At 41.6% G+C, this 24,847-nt stretch overlaps 1 protein-coding gene across 2 annotated transcripts in view; it reads right to left on the bottom strand.

Annotated features, from left to right (window-relative positions):
* Positions 1 to 1,350: 1,350 nt before the first annotated feature.
* Positions 1,351 to 24,847, bottom strand: part of PLAG1 (PLAG1 zinc finger) — a 41,582-nt gene continuing 18,085 nt past the window's right edge. Inside the window, exons 2-4 of one of the 2 annotated variants that reach the window (XM_066625114.1) lie at positions 9,730 to 9,833; positions 3,368 to 3,726; positions 1,351 to 2,857 (exon numbers count right to left, since the gene is read on the bottom strand). In XM_066625114.1, coding sequence (XP_066481211.1) covers positions 1,594 to 2,857; positions 3,368 to 3,609 — 1,506 coding nt within the window. In that variant the 5' untranslated portion in view covers positions 3,610 to 3,726; positions 9,730 to 9,833 and the 3' untranslated portion in view covers positions 1,351 to 1,593. The remainder of the gene's footprint in view (positions 2,858 to 3,367; positions 3,727 to 9,729; positions 9,834 to 24,847) is intronic. The other variant, XM_066625115.1, reaches the window with a different exon arrangement.

The raw sequence follows: 24,847 nt of genomic DNA, 5'->3' as shown, positions 1-24,847 counted from the left end.
GAAGCAATCATGCAGCAGAGCTAAAGTCTACTTTGAGAAAGTATTCTCACAGCATATTGGAGCAGCTTGCAGAATTTTGAAAAGGTAATTTTCCTTATTAGTACATCCTTATTTTAATGCCTTTGGAACATAAACATTTATAAAAAAGTTACCATTCAGTAATAAAATTTAAATACATATCAGTATAAAATAGTAAAATCACACCTGCATATTGTTCCTACAGTAAAAAAGTAGGAACTAATGATACAAACATTGGGAGCCAAAGCTCCTTAAATGGGAGCAACTTTTGTTTCTGTGAAGTATATTTTAACCACTTAAAACCTTGTATTCATCCACATAAATGTTTGGAAATGTTATGTATCTTTTTAAAAAATTATTCCTTAAAAAATGACAAGGAAAAGAATGTTACCAAAGTTGTAGCAAAAGTATATTTTGCATCTATTTATCACAGTTTCCCCTACTTTTGTTTATCAGGGGTAGGAAATATAGGAGGGTGTTTTAAAAAGGAACAGCAATTTGACATACATCATGTAGCCATATTGTTGTTACTTTTCCTAAATATCCTTTTAAGATAGGTAAAAGTGGCATAAGCAATATGCTTTTACTTCACTCCTAAGAGTCCTGTTTTAAATTCTTGGCAGTGAGAAAAATCACTGGCCAAATACCCAGGTGTAGTAAGTGTGATTACCATCTAAGATGTTGCTTAGGGTGATTACACACCATGAAATACAACTCAAGAGATTCGCTCCAATGAAAATATGGAAAAAAGATGTATTCGCAACTTTACATTCATCTTCTGACTGCAAACTAACATCAAAATGACAAGATATGAAACTTTCTGGCTGGACCTGAACTCACCATTTAGGATGAGACAGTTGGGAAAGATACTTACAGAAAAGATGTATTGTGAGTATGCTTCCTAGTCAAAAAGTTACAATATTTCTATTTCAAGGTCAGCTCTTAATTTTGTCTCTTTCTAAACTCGCCAATTAGGCATATTTCCCAATTATACTATTTTGCAATTGCACTTGTCAAATTAGAAATTTTTCTTTCTAATCTTGTGAAGTTATTTAACCAAAAATGGTAAGTCCTTCAAACCCTTTAAGAATTCTACATGTAAAAGCTGTACATTTTTCATACAAGCATTAACATTTTACTCCTTTATAAAACATTTCAAGTTATAAACAAGGCAAAATTTTCCTTTTTAGGAACATATCTGTATTAAAATTAATACTTTGTTGCTATTCTTAAAGTTATTAAAAAATAGCCACCATTTAATTGACAAACAGAATTATCAAATCTTAATGAAATTTTAAACAAGGGATACATAACATTTAGAGGGAATGGTTTTCTATACTCTTTGTTTAATAAGTGTGGGTCTATTGGCAGTGAAAAATTAATACAGAGACTTAAAGTAAACAACTGAATGAACACATTCAAAAATATTTTAAAGTTAAATTTGAATTTCATACTGGCTTAATGAGATCTGTACTGTACAAAAGTAGATTTACAAATGACATAGTAGGCACTACATTAATAAATGTATTCTAAGGCATTTCTACAATTAAAACTGTCACAAGGCTTTTTTTCATCCTATTGGAAAGCTTGATGAAAACGTGGTAGGGTTGTGGTTGTGTTTAGACTGCTTGTGAAGGCTGCTGACAATGAATGCAAAGATCCAAGACCTATACTATTACCAGGGTCTTGTGGATCTTGTGCTTGTTGAGGAAGCTGAGTCATAGATGAATGTGCTTCCTCTTGTGTGTAACTCATTCCAAGATTTCCCACAGACACAGAAGGATTAAAAGCAGGTCCATTTACTGGTATAAAATTGAATAACTGAGAAAAGTCCAGTGATGGGGTGCTCAGAGGTTCACTAATGGAAACAGAACTTTTGGAAAGGGAAACATCCCCAGATCCATCATCTAGTGGCCCTACTTGAGGATCCAACCCTAATTTAGATGAAGTTGCTTGAGAATCTTGGGATGAGGAGGGGAGACCACTTTGCAATTCCATTAAGTAACTTTCTATTTCTGCTTTCAACGGCTGCTCTTTATCAGTCATAGAAACTGTATATGAGGTAGAACTGAGTGGATATTTTAAAGAAAGCTGGTGGGATGAATGGACAGATTCCATATCTATTGGGCAAGGCATTCCTAAAGGTAATGATGTAGCAACCATTTGGTGTGCAGATGCCGAACTCTGCATGGACTGAATTTGAGTGTTGTAGAGATTTAATTGCAAAGTGTTTGTAAATGGCTTTGATGTCAGTTCACTGGAAGATAAAGACATCACTGGAAGCAGCTCATCCTTTATAGGCACAGAAACATTGCAAGTAAATGGGTCTAGAAGGTCCATTGGCTCTGTTTTGACCTTCAAAAGTTCTTGGTTGTGACTTTTCTTCATATGACGTGTTAGGTGATCCTTCCGGCCAAATCTCTGTGCGCAATATTGACACAGGAAGTCCTTTCTTCCAGTATGCACTACCATGTGTCTTCGGACATCCTTTCGGGTATAAAACCGACGATCACAGTGTTCACACTGGTGCTTTTTCTCCTTCACTCCACCTGATGATTTGCCTGCATGAGTTTTTAGGTGCTCCAGCAACACCCCTGTGCTTTCAAATGTCTGCAAACATACTTTACAGGTGAGATCCCCACTTGTTGCAGCATGCAAAGCCAGGTGACGCTTAAACCCAAGCTTCGTATTGTAGTTCTTTCCACATTCTTCACACTTAAAGGCCTCTTTATTGGGATTATGTGTATGTAGGTGATTCTTTAGGTGATCTTTTCGATGAAACATTTTCTCACAATAATTACACTTGTGGGTTTTCTCAGGAGAATGAGTAGCCATATGCCTTTAAACATAGATATATTCTGTAAGTAATTATTTTGATCAAAAAGTACATGTGTTCATTTTTAATGGCAGATAAATACTAAGCTAAATTTTTTTCAAAGGAATATTTTACAGGAGATGTCTCACTCCAAGACACTGTATGGCATACTAAACTATAACAAATCACAAGCCATTTCAATTTACATTTTAGTTTGATAATTAAGTTACTTTAATAACCAAATAATTTAAGTGTGGTTACTTCAGTTATGTTCATAGCCAAATGCTTAGTTCATACACTTTGCAACAAGTTTATACAACTGAAAAGCTTTAAACTTCCTTCTTTGAAAACACACAGGAAAAAAATTTCAGAGACATTAGCTTATAAACTATGCACTGTAGTTTCTAATTCTATAATCTGATGTCCAAATTAACTAACATTCCAGTTGAAGTGTACACAGATAAATAACGTTTACAAAGCTTAAAATGGCCAACAAACGATAATACAATCTGAAAGATAAATAGAGTTTAATACCTTAGTAATTTGTACTTAGAAACAAAGGCCTTGGTGCAGTCTTGTTGTGTGCACTTGTAGGGCCTCTCTCCTGTGTGAGAGTATGAGTGAACCTTTAATTTCTCAACACTGTTAAAGGCCTTGTCACACAGTTGGCAAGGAAAGTTTTTTCTTGGTTTGGATTCACCACGCTTACGTTTCCCTGAAGGGACTTTCTGGGTATCTCTTACTTCTGACAAATCACCAGGAATGACAGTGGCCATCGCAGCCTAAACCAGGCCTTCTTGTTGGACACTTGGGAATTGCCCAACTCCACTAAATGATTTAGCTTTAGATGGCTTCTCAAGTTTCATGTGGTCGTTAAAGAAAGCAAAAGGGGACTGGAAAAAAAAATAAGAAACAACTATTTGTAACTACACTTAAATTTTGAAGTTTACTTGCTATGTGATGCTTTTGAATAAAGCTTATATAAAATTAGGTTCAGCTGGTCTAATGTAATATATGTAGGCTCCTTTAAGCTATTTATTACAGCGTAAAAGTCACTGCTCAGTATGGACAGATCCACATGTGCCCCGAAATGACACCCTGCAATCTTTGTGAGGCTCTTACTATAGTTATGTTTCAGGAACTTAAGCCTATAAAACTGGCTGTTCATTCAGTTGAATACAATATGATTCCAATAATTTTCAAGGATATTTATACTGTACCAAATCAAATATGATATGGCTAAAAAGTGCATGTTATGCCCCCTTCTGTTAGAACTTGGTTACAATAATCATTTCTGCATCTTACAAAGAAAAACACTTTACAAGCCTTCTGGATTGCAATCTGAAGCACTTTATATATAGACTATATGATCAGAAAAGTCATATGGTACAGCACTCCAAGGACTGTACTAAAGAATGCAGCACACTGAAATGATATGGAACAAATTCTTCTAGCTTGTAGAAACTAGCATTTCAGGGAGAAGGCTTCTAAGCCTAATCTAGCTTTCTTCAGTACACTAGAAGTATTTTTTATTTGTAGTATGGGAAGAATATCCATTTAGGCAAATTCTTCTGCTACATTCTTGCTACAGTTTTCAGTGGGCTGAACCATGCAATTTTTCATTACATATGGATGACCCACTTGCTGACTGACAACCAAGCATCAGAGACTATTTATGCTGTTTAAAATTCTGGTTCCCAAGCATTACTTGGAACATAATCTTGTGCCAAATTTTAATGTCTATAAGTACTGTGCATTCTCTATTTGTAACAGCACTACAGTATTTCAGGTATTAAAATTAAGCTGGGACCATAGATAGCAAGGCCAAAGAAACTGTACAGGAAGTAGATTGGAAGCTAGATATGCAATTGACAGACAAAGGAGTATGGGAGAAGTCAGGCATAAGCACAGAACAGCACTTCGGCAGTTTTCAGTCTTTTAAATTGAATGATTGCTCCAAATCTATAATTTACCTTTGAAACATATCCTGTGTTCTTATGAACAAAGTTCCAATCCACATTGAGATCGGCTAAAGGAACTTTAAAATATCTGATATTGTTTTAAGAGAGTTTATGAGACAATAAAAATCTATCCTAGGTCTAGAAATAGGTGTTTGTAAAACCTGTAGAGTAGTCCAACATTTCTCAAACTGTGGGTCACAACCCATTTTTGGTGAGTTGTGGGCCTGCCACAACTGGAAGCCAGATCTAGGGTGTGCCAGCCTGTGACCTATGTCACTGACCACATTGCATCATGTTGCACCCCAGGTTGCCTTGTAGTAGCTACCTGCAAGGCATTCTGGAGCATGATACAACACAGCCAATGACATGGGTTGTAGGCCCGGTGCATTCTAGAGGTGGTTTCTAGTTCATAGCCCATATTGCCTTGCAGCTTCCTAGTCACATCAGGCAAAGGTAGGAAGTTTGAGAACAGCTGGATTAGTCTAATGCCTAGTTTTTCTATTCCTTCAAATTAAACAGATAGAATGTTTTGTGTTCCATATTTGGTTTTTTTTACCCTAGATCTGTGGTTCTCAAACTGGGGTGTTGCGACGCCCTAGCCAGAGAACCCTGGCGTCTGCCCCTTAAGGATCGTGTCACTTTTGAGGGACGCAGGGGCTTGGCAGGACTCACCACAGCCTACAGCAGCCTTCCAGGGGTGTGGGGAGCCTCGTACCAGCCTTCGCAGGGCATCCCAACATGCGGAGACTGAAAATAATGATTGCGACCCACTTGCGGTTTCATGATTACAAATCGGAAGTGGGTCGTGATCATTAGTCTTACATGCTCAACATGTTAGGGAATCCTGTGGAGGCTGGCACAGGGCTCCCCACACCCCTAGAAGGCTGTTGTGGGCTGTGGCCAGCTAAGCCCCTGCACCCCTCCAAAGCAACATGATTGTGGTGATCACGTCTCTGCCTCCCCCCACAAGAACTTACTGCAGAACTCAACCTCCCTGCGAGTTTGAGAACCGCTGCCCTAGATGAACAGGATAAGCACTTAACATGCAAGATGAATATCTATTCTTGTCCCTTTAAGAAGTGGCAATAATTATCTTTTGTTTGTGGATAAACTGCATCCTAAAAGTTGTTAGAGCACATTGAACTGGTGATTTGAAGTGCAGTCCTTTATAAGTATCAGATTCCAGGTTCATAGCCTTTTGCCATCAGCTTCAGCTCCATCTTCTCTGCATGCATTGTAAAGGCTTACCCAGACTATCAATTCAAAGCATCCCCTTACCACATTTAAACTTCTGAGAGACACTTTGAAAGTATTGCAACTGTGAGGGGATTCTTATAATGGCTTCACAAACACCTACCATCCCCTAGTGCAGATGTGTACTTTGAGAGAGGAAATTCAAATCATTCATATAAATTTTAAAACCAAAAGTTTCTTGTAACAGCCATACTCTTGCCATAGTTAAAGAGGGTAGCCATCTTTAAAAGCCATTAGTCACTTTTAAGAAGGCTAGATGGAGTATTGTGTGTTGTAGTGGTACAACACTATAGCAGGGAGCACTCTGTCATGTCTTGTTTAGGTGATCAAGAATGCCCTGCAGGCTCATGCATATTTCCCACCCTCCCAAGGGGGAAACCTCAGCCTTCTGGTTTTGGGACCATCAGCAGTTTCACTAACCACAGTGGTCAACCAGTTTGCAACCATGGCGAATAGTAGGCTAGCAAAATTAAAAGTGCAGATTGAATGCTAACCACAGTTAGCCCAGAAATCAAAAAGAACATGAGGGGAAGGGAGGATGTCCATGTAAGGAAAGTTACATGAGTTGGGTGCTCCTAATTGTCTGACCATAGTTGAGTTATTGGGCAGCATTAACACCTGCCAAGACTTACAGTAGTTTTGTGAACTTTAAAAGTTTAAAATGTGGCAGAAAGTAAGCAGTTGTGTTGCTCATCCCTAGCAGCATAATTAAATAGATTAGTTTAACAGTAATTACTTTTTTAAAAAACACTGTATTACAATTGACATGCCATCTAGGTAGGTGGGCAAGTGAAATAATTTCACTTTCAAGTGATAAAAATTGTGAGTGAATGTTGAAAAGTATGCTGTCTTGACAATAAAAAAAGCATCCTTCTAAGACATTTGGCTCCCGCACAACAAACTTGCATATTTGTTGTGCCATAAAGCTGACAGGTCGAAAAGGCCCCAAGTGTACTGTGGCTGTACAAGAGACTGAAGTTGTTCCAGTTACAATTATTCCTTTAATTAACAACAAAAGCAAACAATATCAAGTCCATTGTACACGAAAAAAAACAGTTCAGATATAATTCCTGGCCCATCATCTTTTTAACCTGCCTTTATTACTGCCAATAATGCCATCAAGCTAATGAAGAAAGTACAATGAAAATGGAAACTGAGAAGCAGAGCACAAAACAATTCCCCAAGATTCTATTTTGGATCACTACAAGAGGGTGCAATGCAAAACCTGGGAGTTAGGCAGAGAAAGAAAATTGAATTGTTTGCAGAAATGCTTCATGGATCAGGAAGGAAAGCATAATTTAAAATCTTCATTGGGCTTACTGCTTCATCATGGTTTCTTGGAGAAACCAAAGCATGCAAAAATAAGCTATGCCTAGGTACCTATGGTTAACTACAGTTTTATTTTGTCTTGTCTTACAATAGTAACATTCAACAGTAAGTTCAGGGATGTGTCTTCAGACGTTGATGGTCAATACATTGTTATATACACAAGCCCTTGATTACACCCCCTAGGTGTTTCTACTGCCTTTTCCTAGCACACGGTGGAAGAAACTAACATGTTTCACAAGCCACAAAGACCATTTCTGATGAAAGCCAAGACTCTAAAGAACTCGGTTTTACTGAGTAACTGAGGCAAAAAAACCTTGGCAAAAATTATGTGACGCTGTCCTCAGGGTCTAACAAGATGTGGTGGGAGATCAACCTGCATCTTAAAACATAGGTTATACTGCACAGTTGTAAAGTGGGGGGTGATAGTGATGGGGTAGCAAAATTTAAAAGCAAAGAATGATGCAAGTGGTAATTCTTTTCCCAGCCACCTTCCCTAAACCGTATTTCCTTATGGTTGGGAGTAATTCAACTGGGGAGGATATTCTAGGTGGCAAAAATGGCAGAAGATAACCTTTCACCTTAATCCCATTGCTGCTTCTTCACTTTAAATTTCTACCACACTTAGAACTGGGCAACAAACCCATGTTTTATCACACATCTGCTCTAATTTATCTAATTAGGACTTTCAGTGGGAATGTGAGAAAAGAGCTGATTTTGCTCCTGAAAGATCCAGTCTGAATCTTTCTGCTGTAACAAAGAAATCAAACAGTTCTGTCTGGACTGAAGGTAAACATTAAATAGTCAGCTACAGAGGTTGCTTCAGAACCTCAAGTTTTCCAACATATTAATAAAAAGTGTATGAAAAAATGGACAGTGTTAAAGATTAAGCACAGCAGTACCTTGACTTTCATCACTTTACTCTGTCAGCCACTTTCAATTATAACCATATTTCAAATTTCGTCCATACACTTTCCTCTTTTGTCCAATTTCATCCAACCTTCATCAACATCCTTTTGTTTTATTTTTAATGTAGGTTTCGCAAACATTCACATGTATATGTATAGGCGTCTCTGGTATCCATGGTGGATAGGTTCTTGCTACTTCCACAGATACAAGAAACCAGTTAGCAGAAAAACCCTACTCAAATTTCCCCTTCACAGTCATGACTCACCTCTTTTCATTTGCCAAGGCTTTGCAAAATGCAGCTTTTTTGTTTTGCTGCAGAACACTGTGAAAACAAAAGCAGACACTGAAAGCAGTAGACTTAGAGCTGCTAAACTAATGCTACAGGAGGCGACAGAGAGAACACTAACAGGAAGTGTACAGCAGAGGAAGCAAACAGAATGTTAAACTTCACTACCTGTTAGTTCTCTCTGTCGCCTCCTATAGTGTTAGTCTAGTAGCTCCAAGTCTAGTGTTCCCAGTGTCTGCTATCATTTGCACAGTATTCTGTACCAAAGCAAAAGACTGCATTTTGCAAAGCCTTAACAAACAAACAAAGAGTCATGAGCACGATGAGAGGGGATATGGGTTCTATGGATACAGGGAGAGGGGACATCTATAGTTATTTATATTTTAAACTGGCCAAAATAAATTTGCAAGTTAAATAAGGCTATGCTTTGACATTCATCCATTGTTTATTTTAATTCATGCTTTGGTTCCTAAGCAGATGAAAGTGCAAAGTATTGCTGTATAGGTTTGTGCTTTTAAAAGCAAATGTCATTTGTCAGTCTAAGGAGGGCAGAGCATGCACATGAAGCTGTTTCATGAGCATGAGTCAATATTTTCTGACAAGCTATAGCCCTTCATGGCACATTGAACACTGCTCTGGGTGATCACTTGTCCTTCAGAAGTGGATTTTCAGGGGAAGCAGAGGGCTGTAGTAGGAAATGGGGATCAGAAAAATCCTGGTGTGCATGCAGAACACCACACATGGTCCTTTCAACCCACACAGGTCAGTTTTGTTCGGTTGTTACTAGGATGAATTTAAATAAACCATTCACTAATTCATGAACCACTAATTCATTATTTCTGGACATATAGTATGACTATTTCAACTGTGGATGTACAGGCTGAGCAATGCAAACGGTGTTTTAACATTGATGCTCAAATATTACACTTCTCAAAGACCAGCTGAAAAAAATTTGAGTAATAACACCTACTTTCAGCTCAGCATATTATCACTTATTCACATTGATTCTTTCACAACTATAAGATGAATAAAACAGTATGATACAGTAAACACTACTTTAAAACTACATTACAAAAGAATACTTTTATATATATTTTATACCATTTTAAAAGGTGTTCATACTCAAAACAGATTTATGGTAGCCTCTGCTCAGTGCACACCTGGTGACGGATAATGAAGAAAAACCTTCAGATTTTGGTCTTAACCAGTTCCATTGACATGTCTAGGAGCAAACCAGAATCCAGTGCTTCCCATTTTTGCTGATCTGAAAAACAAAGAAGAAGGGGCTAGACATTAGTGAAAAAGTAAACTTCAGAAGGCTAGATGCCAAAGGGAAAGAAAATAGTCCATTCTCAAAAATCTTTTATGGTATAGGCTTCGTTAACTGCCCATATATGATTTTCTAACAATAACCATAATCCAGGCCCTATGCATTCAGAGTGGGATCCACCAGCTCTACAAAAAAGAGGACTGAGAAGAAGATGGGGTGGTAAGTTAATTTCTTCCCAATCGCTTGGTATTCAGACAATATCATCCAGCAGTATGTACATCCAGTCACTCAATTTTCAACTGACTGTTTCAGGAGCAGAGGTAGCTCTGCACACCCATCAGGGTCACTACATATGCTCCTGAAGAAGAATGTTGTGTGAAGTTGTACTATTGACCAAGAACCAAGAGGGAATAAATATGATTTCTAATTCCATTCTTCACTACTCTGCCTTTCCCCTTAACTCATCAGTTCTCACTGGTTTCTGATTCACTATATATGGAACTCTGCCCTGACTTCAGGATGGCTGGACATCGTTTTACACATTTCCTTTTTACCATATTTTACAGTGTACCATTAGTTAAAGATAAATTGAGCAGGCTAGTTAACTATAAAAGGTTGTTACATGATAGCAATACTGCAAACGGCAATTCTGCAGACAAACAATCTGGTAGGGATAAAGGCAAACATATCTGAGATCTGCTCTGGGAGACCAATCTAAAACAAGAAATAGCAGCTGAGGAAAGTGTCAAGTGCACACACAAACCCACTGCTTTCCTGATCTCAGTCAACCCCTCTTGAAGGGGATTTTCCAGTTTAAAAAGAGATATGTGTGTGAATCTGAATGATATGATTCCCAACACACATTGCACAACTTCCAAATCATGTTTTAATTTTGGTCTTTAAACTTCAAAATAAAATTTGGTCTGAATATATACAAAATAGTTTCTATCAATTTACAGTGAAGAGATTACATTACAAACAATGCTATTCTGACATAGCTGACAACTGTTCAATAACTTTAAAGGATCTATAGAAGCTGACTATTGCTTCTAATGAGAAATTGAGATGCACCTTTTCCGAGACAGTTAAAAATTAGAAATGAACACAAAGTTAGCAGGCCCAGAAGACTCCCAGAGATACTCGCCTATAAGTTTTCATGATTGAAAACCAGCACAGTAAAAAAAGCTGAAACCTAATATGGAATGTTAACCAAGAACTTCTCAAGACACTTCTGGTGCAAAACAGTGCAAAGGTATAGTCTTCTGTTCTTCAAGCAGATAAAAAGAGAAAATACTGTGATTAATACAACTGAGCTGGCACAGCTCTGAGTTGACCCATAGTGACTGCTGGGGCTTACCCCAGGACAAGGGGACATGATCCCCAGGATCATGTCGCTAAGGGGGCTTCAGGGACTGACATTTACAGGTGGAGCCTCTTTAATTTGCAATTTTTAACTCTCTATTTGCAATTTTTAATCTCTGGAGCACAGATCCAGTCACCTCCGGTGAACTGGCCTCTGAGGCATTTAGTGGCCTTTCTGAGGCCCACAGAGGCTGCGCGCAGCCTCCACAGGCCTTGGAAAGGCCTCTGGAGGTCCTAGAAGGACACTTCCAGTTTTCAGCCGAAAACCAGAAGTGCCCTTCTAGGACTTCCGGAGGCCATTTTGAGGCCTGCGGAGGCTGCGTACAGCCTCTGCGGGCCTCAGAACAGCTCAAGATGTGACCGGAGAAAGATTCTGTTCATGTTCGGATGGGTGGAGCCCAAATTTCGTGTGACTTGGTTCCATGTGAAATTTGGTATTTGTGTGGGTATTAAAGAAATGTATGTCTTGTAAGTGAGACATACACAAATGAGACATACATGAGACATACACATAAACACTTGCATGGGCAAGTAGAAACTGTCCAAATGAGACTCTCAGAGCTTCAATTTGCAGAGAGTCTTTGGTATGAGTCTGATCCCTTAAAAGTAAAAGGAAACTCCACTACACAAAGCTGAAAGCACTTTTCACTTGTAATTTGTAAGAACATAAGAATAGCCCTGCTGGATCAGGCCAAGGGCCTGTCTACTCCAGCTTCCTGTATCTCACAGTGGCCCACCAAATGCCTGAGGGAGCTCACAAGACAACAGACACAACCTGTGGCCTGGTGTCCTCCTCTGCATCTGGCAATCAGGGGCAGCCTACCTCTAAAACCAAGAGTTTGCACATACTTACTATGACTTGTAACCCATAATGAACTTCTCCTCCAGAAATCTGTCCAATCTCCTCTTAAAGGCATCCAGGCAAGATGCCATCACTATTTCTTGTGGCAAAGAGTTCCACAAACTAATTACATGCTTGGTAAAGAAATATTTTCTTCTGTCTGTTCTAACTCTCCCAACACTCAACTTTCGTGAATGTCCCCTGGTTCTGGTGTTTTGTGAGAGGGAAAAGAGCGTCTCTTTCTCTGTCCATCTGTCTATCTACTCTGTCCATTGCCTGCATGATTTTGTATGTCTCAATCATGTCCCCCCTCAGATGCCTCTTTTCTAGACTGAAGAGGCCCAAATGCTGTAGCCTTTCCTCATAGGGGAAGGTACCCCAGCCCAGTAATCATTTTGGTTGCTCTCTTCTGCACCTTTTCCATCTCCAATATATCCTTTTTGAGATGTGGCAACCAGAACTGGACACAATACTCCAAGTGTGGCCTTACCATTGATTTGTACAACAGCATTACAATATTAGCTGTCTTATTCTCAATGCCTTTCCAAATGGTCCCAAGCATGGAATTAGTCCTCTTCACTGCCGCCGCATATTGGGTTGACACTTTCATCAGCATACGAGAAGATTTCAAATGTATTGTGATGCACACAGTGGCAAAAAAATCCAGCTTCAAATACACACTAATGGGGTTTAAGCTATTTGTGATGAACTAGACAGAGATCTTGGAGTTTGATGGATTGTTCAATAAAAATGTCAGCCCAGTGTGTGACAGCAGCGAAGAAAGCAAATTCTACTTAATTATCATTAGGAAAGGAGCCGAGAATAAGACTGCTAACATTATACTGCCCCTAGAGAAATCTAAGATACAGCCATACTTGGAATACTGCATACAGTCCTGGTCACCACATACTGTGGAGTTGGAAAAAGTATAAAAGCAGGCAACCAAAACTTATCAAAGGCTGGAGCACCTTCCTTATGAGACAAGATTATAAAACAGTGATTGAAAAACAGCCTTGCTGACCTTTTTGATGTTGAGGTAGAGTCATTAAGTCAATAATCCAACAATCAGTTTCTCTCAGTTCAGTTCAGTAAGACCTTTATTGGAATAAAAGCAGTCTCTCCCAAAGTGCTAAAAAGACTTGACTCAGTCCCTCCCTTCACCAGTGCAAAGTATCTTTCTTTCAGGTGCTCAGGCGGAAGGGCGGAGCCGCTGGAGAGAAAAGGACTGATGAATTGTCAGCCAGCTGCCCCCCCCCCTCTCTCTCTCATTAAGGAGGCTACTAAAGGACTGTTCAGTTTTTAAAACTGATTTTAAAGGGGTGCATTTTCCCCTTCTTCAGGGATCAGCACATTCCTTCTCATTTGCAGTAGCCATTTGTGTTGAGTCAAATCCGTGTATAAAAAATCCGTGTATAAATAGGCTGGACCTGTCCTCTATATTTTATGTTCATATCTCAGAGACAAAGGCAATGAATAAAAACATTCTTTACAAGAACAGACTGAAAATGCTGACAAGAAGCAAAAAATTATAGTAACACTTTGCCAGAAACCTAAAGTTTAAAATGAATTTTTCCGTTTTTGGTTCTTGGTTGGAAATGACATTTAAGGGGCTAACTTATAAACTTTCAATTTGCAGATTTTTAAAAAATAGTTCAAAGTTGAAACTCTTAGCATTTCCCCATAAGGTTTTTAAAAATGCATTAATCTGCATGTCTCTAAAAAGTAAATTATTCCTAAACCTGGAATTGATATGTATGCAGAGAAGATAAACAGGTCATGCCTCATTTTTTAACTCTCAGTGGATTAAAAAAAAAAAAAAAACAACCAATGGATAACAAATCAGTGGAAAAATAGCTTTAAAAACCCACTTCCAGTCTCCTCCTTTCAGACCCAATGCAACTCCATTGTTGCCCCAGAATGCATTGGTATAGACGATATACCACATTCCACCACTAGGTGGGATCAATAATGAAATCTAGTGGAGTGAAATTATAATTATTTAACAGCGCGAAGGTAGGAAATTGGATTTTAATTATTTTAATGTTACAAGGCATTTAAAGGTGGACCTTGGTATCAGTGGTGAATCAAATCAGAGGATACCAAATCATGGATACCAAGGTCCCATCTGCAGTCTGATTATTATCAGAAAATTTAAAAAGACAAATCTCAAACATCATGTAATGAAATTTAAGTATTAACATTTGAGAAACCTGTCTGGAAAATATTTTAACAATGAAATGAGGAGGAAGCTTTGACAACTATGCTGCTGTCCATAATGCTGCTGCCTTTCGCACTAATTCACAGTGTGAATTGTGTGTGAATAGGACAGTGCTCTCTGTCTTAGCTAGCTCATTAATTGACAATTAATGTAGCTAATGGAAGCAATGCATTCTGGTAAGTGCAGGACCAAGCAGCACCCATTTCCTGCTTTATCTTTAATGACAACTCCCATAGCAGTGCTGCGCACAGCGCTCAAATTCCTGGCAATGTATCCCCCATGTTATGGGATGTATTACTGTATATTGTCCTTCCTTAGGCTGAAGATGTTTATGCACTTTTGGGCGTCAGAATCTCTTTAGTTCTAGTAATCCTGAACATTTGTATCATGTCTGAAATGTTACAATCGCATTCCTGCTAAAGGTCCTTAAGTTTAAAAAAAAAGAAATTTATTTTTTTCTATGTTTTATTTAAAAATACTGTATCTATATTGCACCCTACCTTTCCCAAACAGGCAATCAGAGCAGTTCACAACAAAATTAAAACATACTAATTAGAAAAAGAATAACAGAATGTAATAGCAGTCATAAGAATCTCAATATATCAAATCATCATTAAATCAACAGGGAATAAAAAGAACTATTAACCCCCAAAGGCTAAAACAAACAAATGGTTATTTAGCCACCATTGAAAAATACTGAATACAGAGGGGCCCTCGTATCCATGGATTCAGTTACCTGCAGATCAGGTCTATGGCACCCCATAAGTGCGCCCCCACTCTGGAGGCAAGGGGAGCGATATAAACGAACGCCTGCCCCCCAGAGGTGAAGGGAGCTCTGCTCCCCTTGCTTCTGGAAGGTCCTCTGAGTCCAGCAGAGGATGCAGATGTGCATATGCAGCCTTTGCGGGGCTCAGACTGAGCTTGGCAGTCAAAATAACACAACTTCTGGTTTCGCGGGAAGGGACAGTTTTAATGCCTTATAAGGCGAAACCAGAAGCTGAGTTATTTTAACTGCTGAGCTCAGTCTGAGCCCGTCAGAAGCCATGGAAACAGCCCCAGTTGGGCTTAGAGGACCCTCTGGAGGCAAGTGGAGCAGAGCTGTCCTCACCTCTGGAGGGGAGGTAGGTGTTCGCTTGTATTGGTGGTTTCAGATACGAATACGGATACGGGGGCACGCCTGTATTATATATTCCATTCTAAGTATATATTTTCTGGTGCAAACAATGTCAGATTTAAGTTTCAAGCCCACAAGTGACTTTTAGTGCAATCCTACGCATGTATGACCAGAAGTTCAATTTCAATGAATTAAGTGGGGTTTACTTCTAAGTAAGTGTATAGGATTGCAGCCTCAATCAATTTTATTTTAAGAATTTTACCCTGCCTTTCTGTCACACATTGGGGTACCCAAGGCAGCTTACAACAATAAAAACAAGGAAGAATATTAAAATACTAAAACATTAAAACATAAGACAATTAAAATAATAAGATTTTAGGTAATACATACACATACACAACCCTATAAACCATTTCATCACTGGATCAAAAAGTTTCAATTCACAAATAAAGGCATATGTGAAAGCTACAGCAACGCTTCTTATTCTTTACCAACATCAATTTTTTAAGCAATATCACTCCACAAATTAGAGGCAAAAACATCATAGCTGAATTGCAAACATAAACATAATCTAGTCTGGTCATAATCTAGTGTGTAATAGTCTGTTGGGCACTGAATAACTGGAAATATATATAATAGGAATGACAAGGCTGGATTGGCACTGGCATTCTACTGTAACTTGATAATTCCAGATAGTTCACTATCAAGTCTTAAATTTGTAAAAAAGCTTTTGTTCTTTGCAGCTCATGGTTCCATTAAAATAAAATAAGATGTAAGATCAAGCCAGAAGCAAATCTAGCTATTAATACTTACATTGCTTTTTCAAATAAAAATATTCCCAAAGCAGTCTGCATAGCAGAATAAATGGAGGAAGAAAAAAAATGGGAGTTCCCTGTCCCAAAAGGACTGTCAATGTAAAACAAAAAGACACAACAGCAACAGCCACTGGAAGAGATCCTATGTTGGTATGAATAGAGACAGTTGCTCTCTCCCTGCTAAATACTGTACAGCACAACCACCACTTGAAAGATGCCCCTTTTCCAGTTAGCAGAGATAAGTTCAGTATCCCGCTTTATACAGTTACGCACCAGCTAGCAGCACATGTGAAGATGTTATTGTTTTCAGTAAACAGAATACCAAACTATGAATTTAGCACTCAGTGGGAATGGCTGAACCAGCAATCCACCTAAAGGTTCTAGATGTTATGGCATATTCATAGAATGTTAGAGTTGGAAGAAACCTTAGAGGTCATCTAGTCAAATCCGCAGCTCAGTGTCGGCGACTGTTACAGCATCCTAACAGGTGGCTATCAAGCCACTGCTTGAAAATTACTTGCTACTCTTTGCAACAAGAGAGCCCACTATGTCATAGCATAGTGCTTCCAGTGCTGGATAGCTTTTAGAAAATTCTTCCTCATGTCTAGCCTAGATCTACTTCCCTATACAGTGTGCCCTCCTTAACTGGGACCCATGGATTTGACCCAACACAGGTTCCAACCTATGTCAGGAGGGCCTCACTGTACCTCCCTGTTCTAATTCCACCCTCAAGAGCCACAGAGAGCAAAACCTCCACCTTCTTCTGTGAGACAGCCTTTCAGATATCTGAAGGCTGCTCTCCTGTCTACCCTTAGTTTTCTCTTCAGCCTTCTCCAGGCTAAACATATCAAGCACCTTTAACTGTTCCTCTAAGGACTTGGTTTCCAAACGCCTCATCATCTTCACTGCCCTCCTCTGAATCCAATCTAGTTTACCAATGTCCTCCTCAAAATGTGGTGCCCAAAACAGTCTTCTAGGCTGATAGCCCCCCCCCCCCGTCCCAGCTTAATGTCATCTGAAAATCAAGCCATTAATAGAAATGCTGAACAGCACAGGTCCCAAGACACAGCCTTGTGGCACTCCACTCAATACTTCAGAATTTACTCAGAGACATTTAATAGCACTTGAGGGAACAGCTGTCTGACCAGCTTTGATCCTACCCAACAGTACCATCTAGCCCACATGTTATCCACAAGAACATCATAGAAGACTTTGTCAAACATCTTGCTGACAGCTTGGTACACTATGTCCATGGCATTCTCATGATCTACTAGATACTCTATCAAAGGAGTAGACGAGATTAGCCTGGCATGACTTTTTCATAATAAACCTAGGTTTGTTTCTGGAAATCACACCATTATTGTCTAAATCAGGGGTGCTCAAACTTTCAACTTTAGGGATCCTGGACCTTTAACAAGTGTATAGAAGAGAGAATTTCAGCAGGTGCAGCTTGTCATCTGTGGGATGACAAGTTGCACCTGCTGAAATTCTCTCTTCTATACACTTGTTAAAGGTCTAGCATCCCTAAAGTTGAAAGTTTGAGCACCCCTGGTCTAAATGCTCACAGACATTCCACTAAGGCTGCAATCCTAACCACACTTTCCTTGGGGTAAGCACTACTGAACAAAATAGGATTTACTTCTGAGTAGACCTGGTTAGGATTATGCCCTAATCTGTTCCAGGACCTTTCCTGGTACCATTATCAAACTGACTGGGTTGTAGTTTCCCTCATCCTTTTCTTTCCCTTTGGAAAATATCCAGGGGTGATGTTTGATTATAATGATTTGTCCAGCATCTCACCAGTTTCCCTCATATTCTCAAAAGTCACAAACAGTATCTTTAAAATCACAAGTTCCTTCAGGATTCTGGAGTAATGGGAAACTCTCTTACTATGTCTTCTTGAGCAATTATAAATCCCTTATGAACCTTACTACCAAGTCAGCATAAAGTAAATGAACTCCAGTTTTCTACTAGCAGAAGTAAATTTACACACACTTTTTCCTGCATAAACTCCAGTCAGGAGAAGTAATGCATTTCTGTCATAAAAACCACTCAGTGCCATGAGATTCTGTAGTAGGCAGTAGGCTTCTTAGGCAAATTTCTGTTATGATAAATTCTTTAATATACATTAGTAAATAGTGTGCATTGGGTCAACACGTTTTGTTTTTAATAAAGCACTATCAATGTACATGACACATTACTTGGACTGAAAAGAGAAGCCCCTGACTTACAATCTAGATCTTCTTCTTCTTCTTAGTGCAAATTGCCAGAGATCATGCCACTGCAATTTCTTTCTGATACAATGTAGCAGCATCCTCTGCGACAGTGGTTCTCACACATTTAGTACAAGGACACACTTTTTAGAATGAGAATCTGTCAGGACCCACCAGAAGTGATGTCATGACTGGAAGTGACATCATCAAACAGAACCATTTTTAACAATCCTAGGCTACAATGCTACCCACACTTAACCAGGAGTAAGTCCCATTTACTATCATTGTTAAAAGAATATACATAGGAGCTTGTTAAAAGTGCAGGTCTGTAACATTTTCCCCAAATGCAGTCACAGACCATGGGAGTATAAAGTCTAATGTATTAAAAATTAAATATTGAAATGAATGAGAACCCACCTGAAATTGGCTCGCGACCCACCTGGTGGGTCCCAACGCACAGTTTGAGAAACACTGCTCTACGATATGGGTCCACCTACTGCGTATTAGGTTTCTTTGGGTTGCTGTTTGTAAATCATAATTTGTATATTTCAAGTCCTCCACTAACAGCCCAATCCTATCCACACACTCCTGGGAGTAAGACCCATTGACTCTAATGGAACTTCTGAGTAGACATGCATAGGATTGGGCAGCTTGTTGTCTAGCCATCTTTTCTTTTGCCACCCTCGTGATCTTGTTCCTACACCTTTCGCAATATACATTTGCTTCACTAGACAATGACTATCCATAAGTGATATGTGGCCGAACCAGTGTAACCTGGATTTAAGAATTGACACTAGAGGTTTCTCTTCTGATAGTATCCATATGTCTTTGTTCCTGCAATGTTGCTACCACTTGATTTTAATATTTTACATAAACAGCATGTTTATCTGGATCAGGGCTCTCCAAACCCTGGCCCTCAGATAGGGAGGGCTTTTTGGGGACACAGTGGTTTCCAGTTTGGAGACCACTGATCTAGATACAGAGACAAAAGGGAGAAGGAGACTAATGGAGGTATAGACAAGGGAAGCATCTGTAACTGTTTCAGTTACAGGTATTTAAACTTCATTATCATAGCGAATGTGAACTAAGGCACAGTACCAAACCTTCATGAAAAAGGCAGATCGTAGGAAGGGATTTGAAGAAAGTGAATAAGGCTGCAATCCTATTCACACTTACCTGGGAGTAAGACCCAGTGATTATAATGGGATTTACTGCTGAGTAGACATCCCTAGGCTTGGGCTCTTAGGCAGCATACCACATGTGTTTTTGGGATGACAGAATCATCTAAGGGAGCAGACCATCTTGAGGAGACTGAGGGTCGGGCAGCTGGATGACTGAAGTTATAAGCATTATGAAATATGAAAGCTGAGATGAGGGGGGACAAGACCATGGAGGGTTTTGAAGGGAAGGACAAAGAGCTTTTACTGAACCTAGGAACCCACAATGAAGGAATTTATGAAGGGGTGTGAAGAGGTCAGTGCAATGAGCAAGATGAATGACCTTTTAACAGCAAAGTGTCAAGAAATCAAAAGATACTACGTTTCTCTCATTGCAGAGCCACTATCTTGAAAGGCCAAAAAATGAAGTCTGTTGCTTTCTAGGACATCCAGATTATTGTTAATCTAGATTAGGGCTGCTCAAACCCTAGCCCAAGGGCCATTTGTGGCCCTTGGGGACCCCCAAGCTAGCCCCCAGGGAGGCCCCCATCTCCAATGGGCACTCAGCCCACTGAAGACCCACCGGAGCCCTCGCAGGTCGGACATGAATACTCATCACAGCAGCAGCGAGGGGATGGCTGGCCCTGCAGAGCTCTCCTCTTGTGTGAGAGTTCTGCAGAAGCCCTGCCCATCCAGCAAACACACCAGGTGTTGGGGAGGCCACAGCTAAGGCTGCACGTTGGGTGGGGATGAGAAATCATGGGCCACTAATGCGCTGCTTGGGTGAGCTCTGTGTGGGGAGGGGCAGGTGGGTGAGCAGGTGCTGAAGGAGAGAAATCGTGAGTTGCTTGAATGTATTGCCTGGATGTGCTTTATGTTGGGGAAGCAGGAGGGACCTGAGGGGAGAAGTTGCAGGTTGCTTCTATGCTTGTTAGCTTTGGTGTGGTAGGAGGCTGCTGAGCAGGAGGGAGTAGCATGGGTCTGTTTATAAAGGGGGTAACATACAGGCCTGACATTGCTTGCTTTGGTGGGTGAGGGCACTGCTGAGTGGGGGGGGGGAGAAGCTTGTGAGATCCTTATTCTGGTATGTTTGGGTGAGTGAGTGAATGCTTCCTGCAAGTGAGAAATGTTCTCCCGACTTCTTTGTGTTGCTTGTGAGATCCTTATTTTGTGTATATATTAATATATCTTTAATATATTCATTTATGTAAATTTATGTAAATATAGTCAAATTTTTACCCCTGGGGGCTGGGGGCCAAGAATAGGCCCTCAGTTTGGCTGTACTTGTCGTAAGAGGCGACTAAACAGCCACCGGGTAGATGGGACTCGTCAGCCTAGGAAGGCAGCTCATCTAAGAGAAGGAAACTCTGATCCCAAACCTCCACTGCCTTGTGGCTACATCCAGTTCTGGAAAAGGCTTCAGGAGTCAACCTCGAGGCAAAATCAGGAGCCGGAGTCCCTTAGGCAGTTCATGGCTGAACACAGTCACGTTCTGGCAACTCCTGCGACGCCGCTGGAACCAACCGTATTGGCTTCTGCCTTTCCATTGGACCATTCCAGCGACGTGGAGAGGGGGGATTTGCTGCATGGGTAACAGCCTATCCTCCATACCTTCTTTACCCAGGCTTCGCGCACTGGAGAGGACACTCCAACTTCGCCATACGGCGTCGGCACAACACGGGAAGCAGCAGTTTACCGGTTATAAGTCTTTGCTCGATTGGCGTAGAGCATGACGCCAGGGGCTGCTTCCGACGGTGGGAGAGATCATTGCATCTCATTGGGCAGCTACCGCCCGCCTTAAGCTGGGCAGTCCCCAGCCAGTAAGGTGTTGCCTCGCCACGGTCCGTTAACCTCATGGGGTGCGTGGGGTTTAGGGTGAAAACCGACAAGCGGATCGACAACTCTGCACCATGCAACAGAAAACAGAAAACTACTGCCCTAAAGCTGGGCACCTGGAACGTTAGGACAATGACACCTGGCTTCTCTGATGACCTGCAAGAAATAGACGACGCACGCAAAACAGCTGTCATCGACATGGAGCTGAGCAGACTGCAGATGGACATCGTCGCCCTTCAAGAGACTAGGCTGCCAGATTCCGGATCTGTCAAGGAGAGAAATTTCTCATTTTTCTGGCAGGGAAAACCACCAAACGAAACCAGGGAACATGGCGTTGGCTTTGCGGTCAGAAATACCCTGCTGAAATCCATCATCCCACCTACTGTGGGAAGTGAAAGAATTTTGTCCCTGCAGCTCCAGTCATCAGCAGGACCTATCACTCTCATCAGTGCTTATGCACCGACTCTGTCGTCTCCAGCAGAAGCCAAAGACAAATTCTATGATGACCTGGCCACCACTGTCAAGAAAATCCCTGTAAAAGAGCCATTGTTCATCCTCGGCGATTTCAATGCTAGAGTTGGTGCTGATAACAGTTCATGGCCCACTTGCTTAGGTCAGTTTGGCACTGGGAGGATGAACGAAAATGGCCAACGCCTGCTAGAGTTTTGCTGTCATCACGGTCTCTGTGTCAGCAACACATTCTTCAACACAAAGCCCCAACATAGAGTCTCTTGGAGACATCCAAGATCAAAGCACTGGCACCAGCTCGACCTGATCCTCACCAGACGCTCCAGCCTTCCCAGCATCAAGATCACACGCAGTTATCATGGTGCTGCCTGCGACACTGACCACTCCCTGGTGTGCAGCAGAGTGAAACTGCAAACAAAGCGACTGTATCACACGAAAAAGGAAGGAAGACCTCGCATTGATACCAGCAAGACCCGGGATCAGAGAAAAGTGGAGGAATTTGCACAAGCGCTTGAGGAATCTCTTCCAGGCCCGGCCGACGCAAACGCATCCAACAGATGGGAACATTTCAAGAATACCGTTTACAACACCGCCTTGTCCATATTCGGCAAGAAGACCAACAAGGCGGCAGACTGGTTTGAAGCCCACTCTGAGGAGTTGACACCAGTCATTGAGGAAAAGAGGAGAGCTCAAGCAGCATACAAGGTCTGTCCCAGTGAGCGCAACCTGCAGGTCCTCCGAACTGCTCGCAGCAAAGTCCAACAGACTGCCAGGAGATGTGCTAACGACTACTGGCTCCAGCTCTGTTCCGAGATACAGATAGCAGCTGACACGGGCAACATCAAGGGGATGTATGATGGTATCAAGCAGGCCCTAGGTCCAACACAGAAGAAAATTGCCCCTCTGAAGTCTGCCACAGGTGAGGTCATCCAGGATCGGGCGCAGCAGATGGAACGCTGGGTGCAGCACTACTCTGAGCTATATTCCAGAGAAAATGTAGTCACCGAAGAAGCACTGAACAACATTGAGTGCCTGCCTGTGCTGGAAGAGCTTGACAGTGAACCAACCCTAGAAGAACTTCACGTGGCCCTGGACTCCCTTGCCTTTGGCAAGGCACCTGGAAAAGACAGCATCCCTGCTGAAGTCCTAAAATGCTGCAAAGAGATCATCGTCACTGAGCTGCATGAAATCCTCTGTCTCTGCTGGAGAGAAGGTGGAGTACCTCAAGACATGAGGGATGCAAACATCATCACGCTGTACAAGAACAAAGGTGACAGGGGTGACTGCAACAACTACCGCGGCATCTCTCTCCTTAGCGTTGTAGGAAAGCTGTTTGCCCGAGTTGTACTAAAGAGGCTCCAGGTACTTGCAGAGAGCGTCTATCCAGAATCGCAGTGTGGATTCCGAGCCAACAGGTCCACCACTGATATGGTATTCTCCCTTAGACAACTGCAGGAGAAATGCAGGGAACAACGACAGCCACTCTTTATAGCCTTCATAGATCTCACAAAGGCTTTCGACCTGGTCAGCAGAGACGGCCTCTTCAAGATTCTCCCCAAGATTGGATGTCCACCCAGGCTCCTCAGCATCATCAGATCCTTCCACAAGGACATGAAGGGCACTGTTGTCTTCGATGGCTCCACATCAGACCCTTTTGACATCCGAAGCGGAGTGAAGCAGGGCTGTGTTCTTGCACCAACCTTGTTTGGGATTTTCTTCGCTGTCCTGCTGAAGCAGGCCTTTGGAACTGCAACAGAAGGCATCTATCTCCGGACCAGATCAGACGGAAAGCTCTTCAACCTCTCCAGACTGAGAGCAAAATCCAAAGTCCAGCTGAAATGTCTGCGTGACTTCCTCTTTGCCGACGATGCAGCTGTCACTACCCACTCTGCCAAAGATCTCCAGCAGCTCATGGATCGTTTTAGCAAGGCCTGCCAAGATTTTGGACTGACAATCAGCCTGAAGAAAACACAGGTCATGGTTCAGGATGTGGACTCACCTCCCTGCATTACAATCTCTGAGCATGAACTGGAGGTTGTCCATGACTTTGTGTACCTTGGCTCAACGATCTCCGACACTCATTCTCTCGATGCCGAGCTAAACAGGCGCATCGGTAAAGCAGCTACCACGTTTTCCAGACTCACAAAGAGAGTCTGGTCCAACAAGAAGCTGACGGAACATACCAAGATCCAGGTCTACAGAGCTTGCGTCCTGAGTACACTTCTGTACTGCAGCGAGTCATGGACTCTTCGCCCACAACAGGAGAGGAAACTGAGCGCTTTCCACATGCGCTGCCTCCGACGCATCCTCGGCATCACCTGGCAGGAAAAAGTTCCAAACAACACAGTCCTGGAACGTGCTGGAATCCCTAGCATGTATTCACTGCTGAAACAGAGACGCCTGCGTTGGCTTGGTCATGTCGTGAGAATGGATGATGGCCGGATCCCAAAGGATCTCCTCTATGGAGAACTCGTGCAAGGAAAGCGCCCTACAGGTAGACCACAGCTGCGATACAAGGACATCTGCAAGAGGGATCTGAAGGCCTTAGGGATGGACCTCAACAAGTGGGAAACCCTGGCCTCTGAGCGGCCCGCTTGGAGGCAGGCTGTGCAGCATGGCCTTTCCCAGTTTGAAGAGACACTTTGCCAACAGTCTGAGGCTAAGAGGCAAAGAAGGAAGGCCCATAGCCAGGGAGACAGACCAGGGACAGACTGCACTTGCTCCCGGTGTGGAAGGGATTGTCACTCCCGGATTGGCCTTTTCAGCCACACTAGACGCTGTGCCAGAACCACCTTTCAGAGCGCGATACCATAGTCTTTCGAGACTGAAGGTTGCCAATACAAAGTCAAATTTGAAATATAAATTAATCCCCCCCCCCAACACAGTGTCAGGTAGATGATGTGGCCCTTCTGCCAAAATGTTTGGACACCCCTGATCTAGATTAACAATCTAATTGAAATATTATTATTCCAACTAGCCTTTAT

Source organism: Tiliqua scincoides, chromosome 4, assembly GCF_035046505.1.
Source record: "Tiliqua scincoides isolate rTilSci1 chromosome 4, rTilSci1.hap2, whole genome shotgun sequence".
In the NCBI taxonomy this organism is placed as follows: Eukaryota; Metazoa; Chordata; class Lepidosauria; order Squamata; family Scincidae; genus Tiliqua; species Tiliqua scincoides.
Note: the sequence above shows the minus strand (reverse complement) of the source record. Positions and strands in the feature narration are given on the sequence as shown.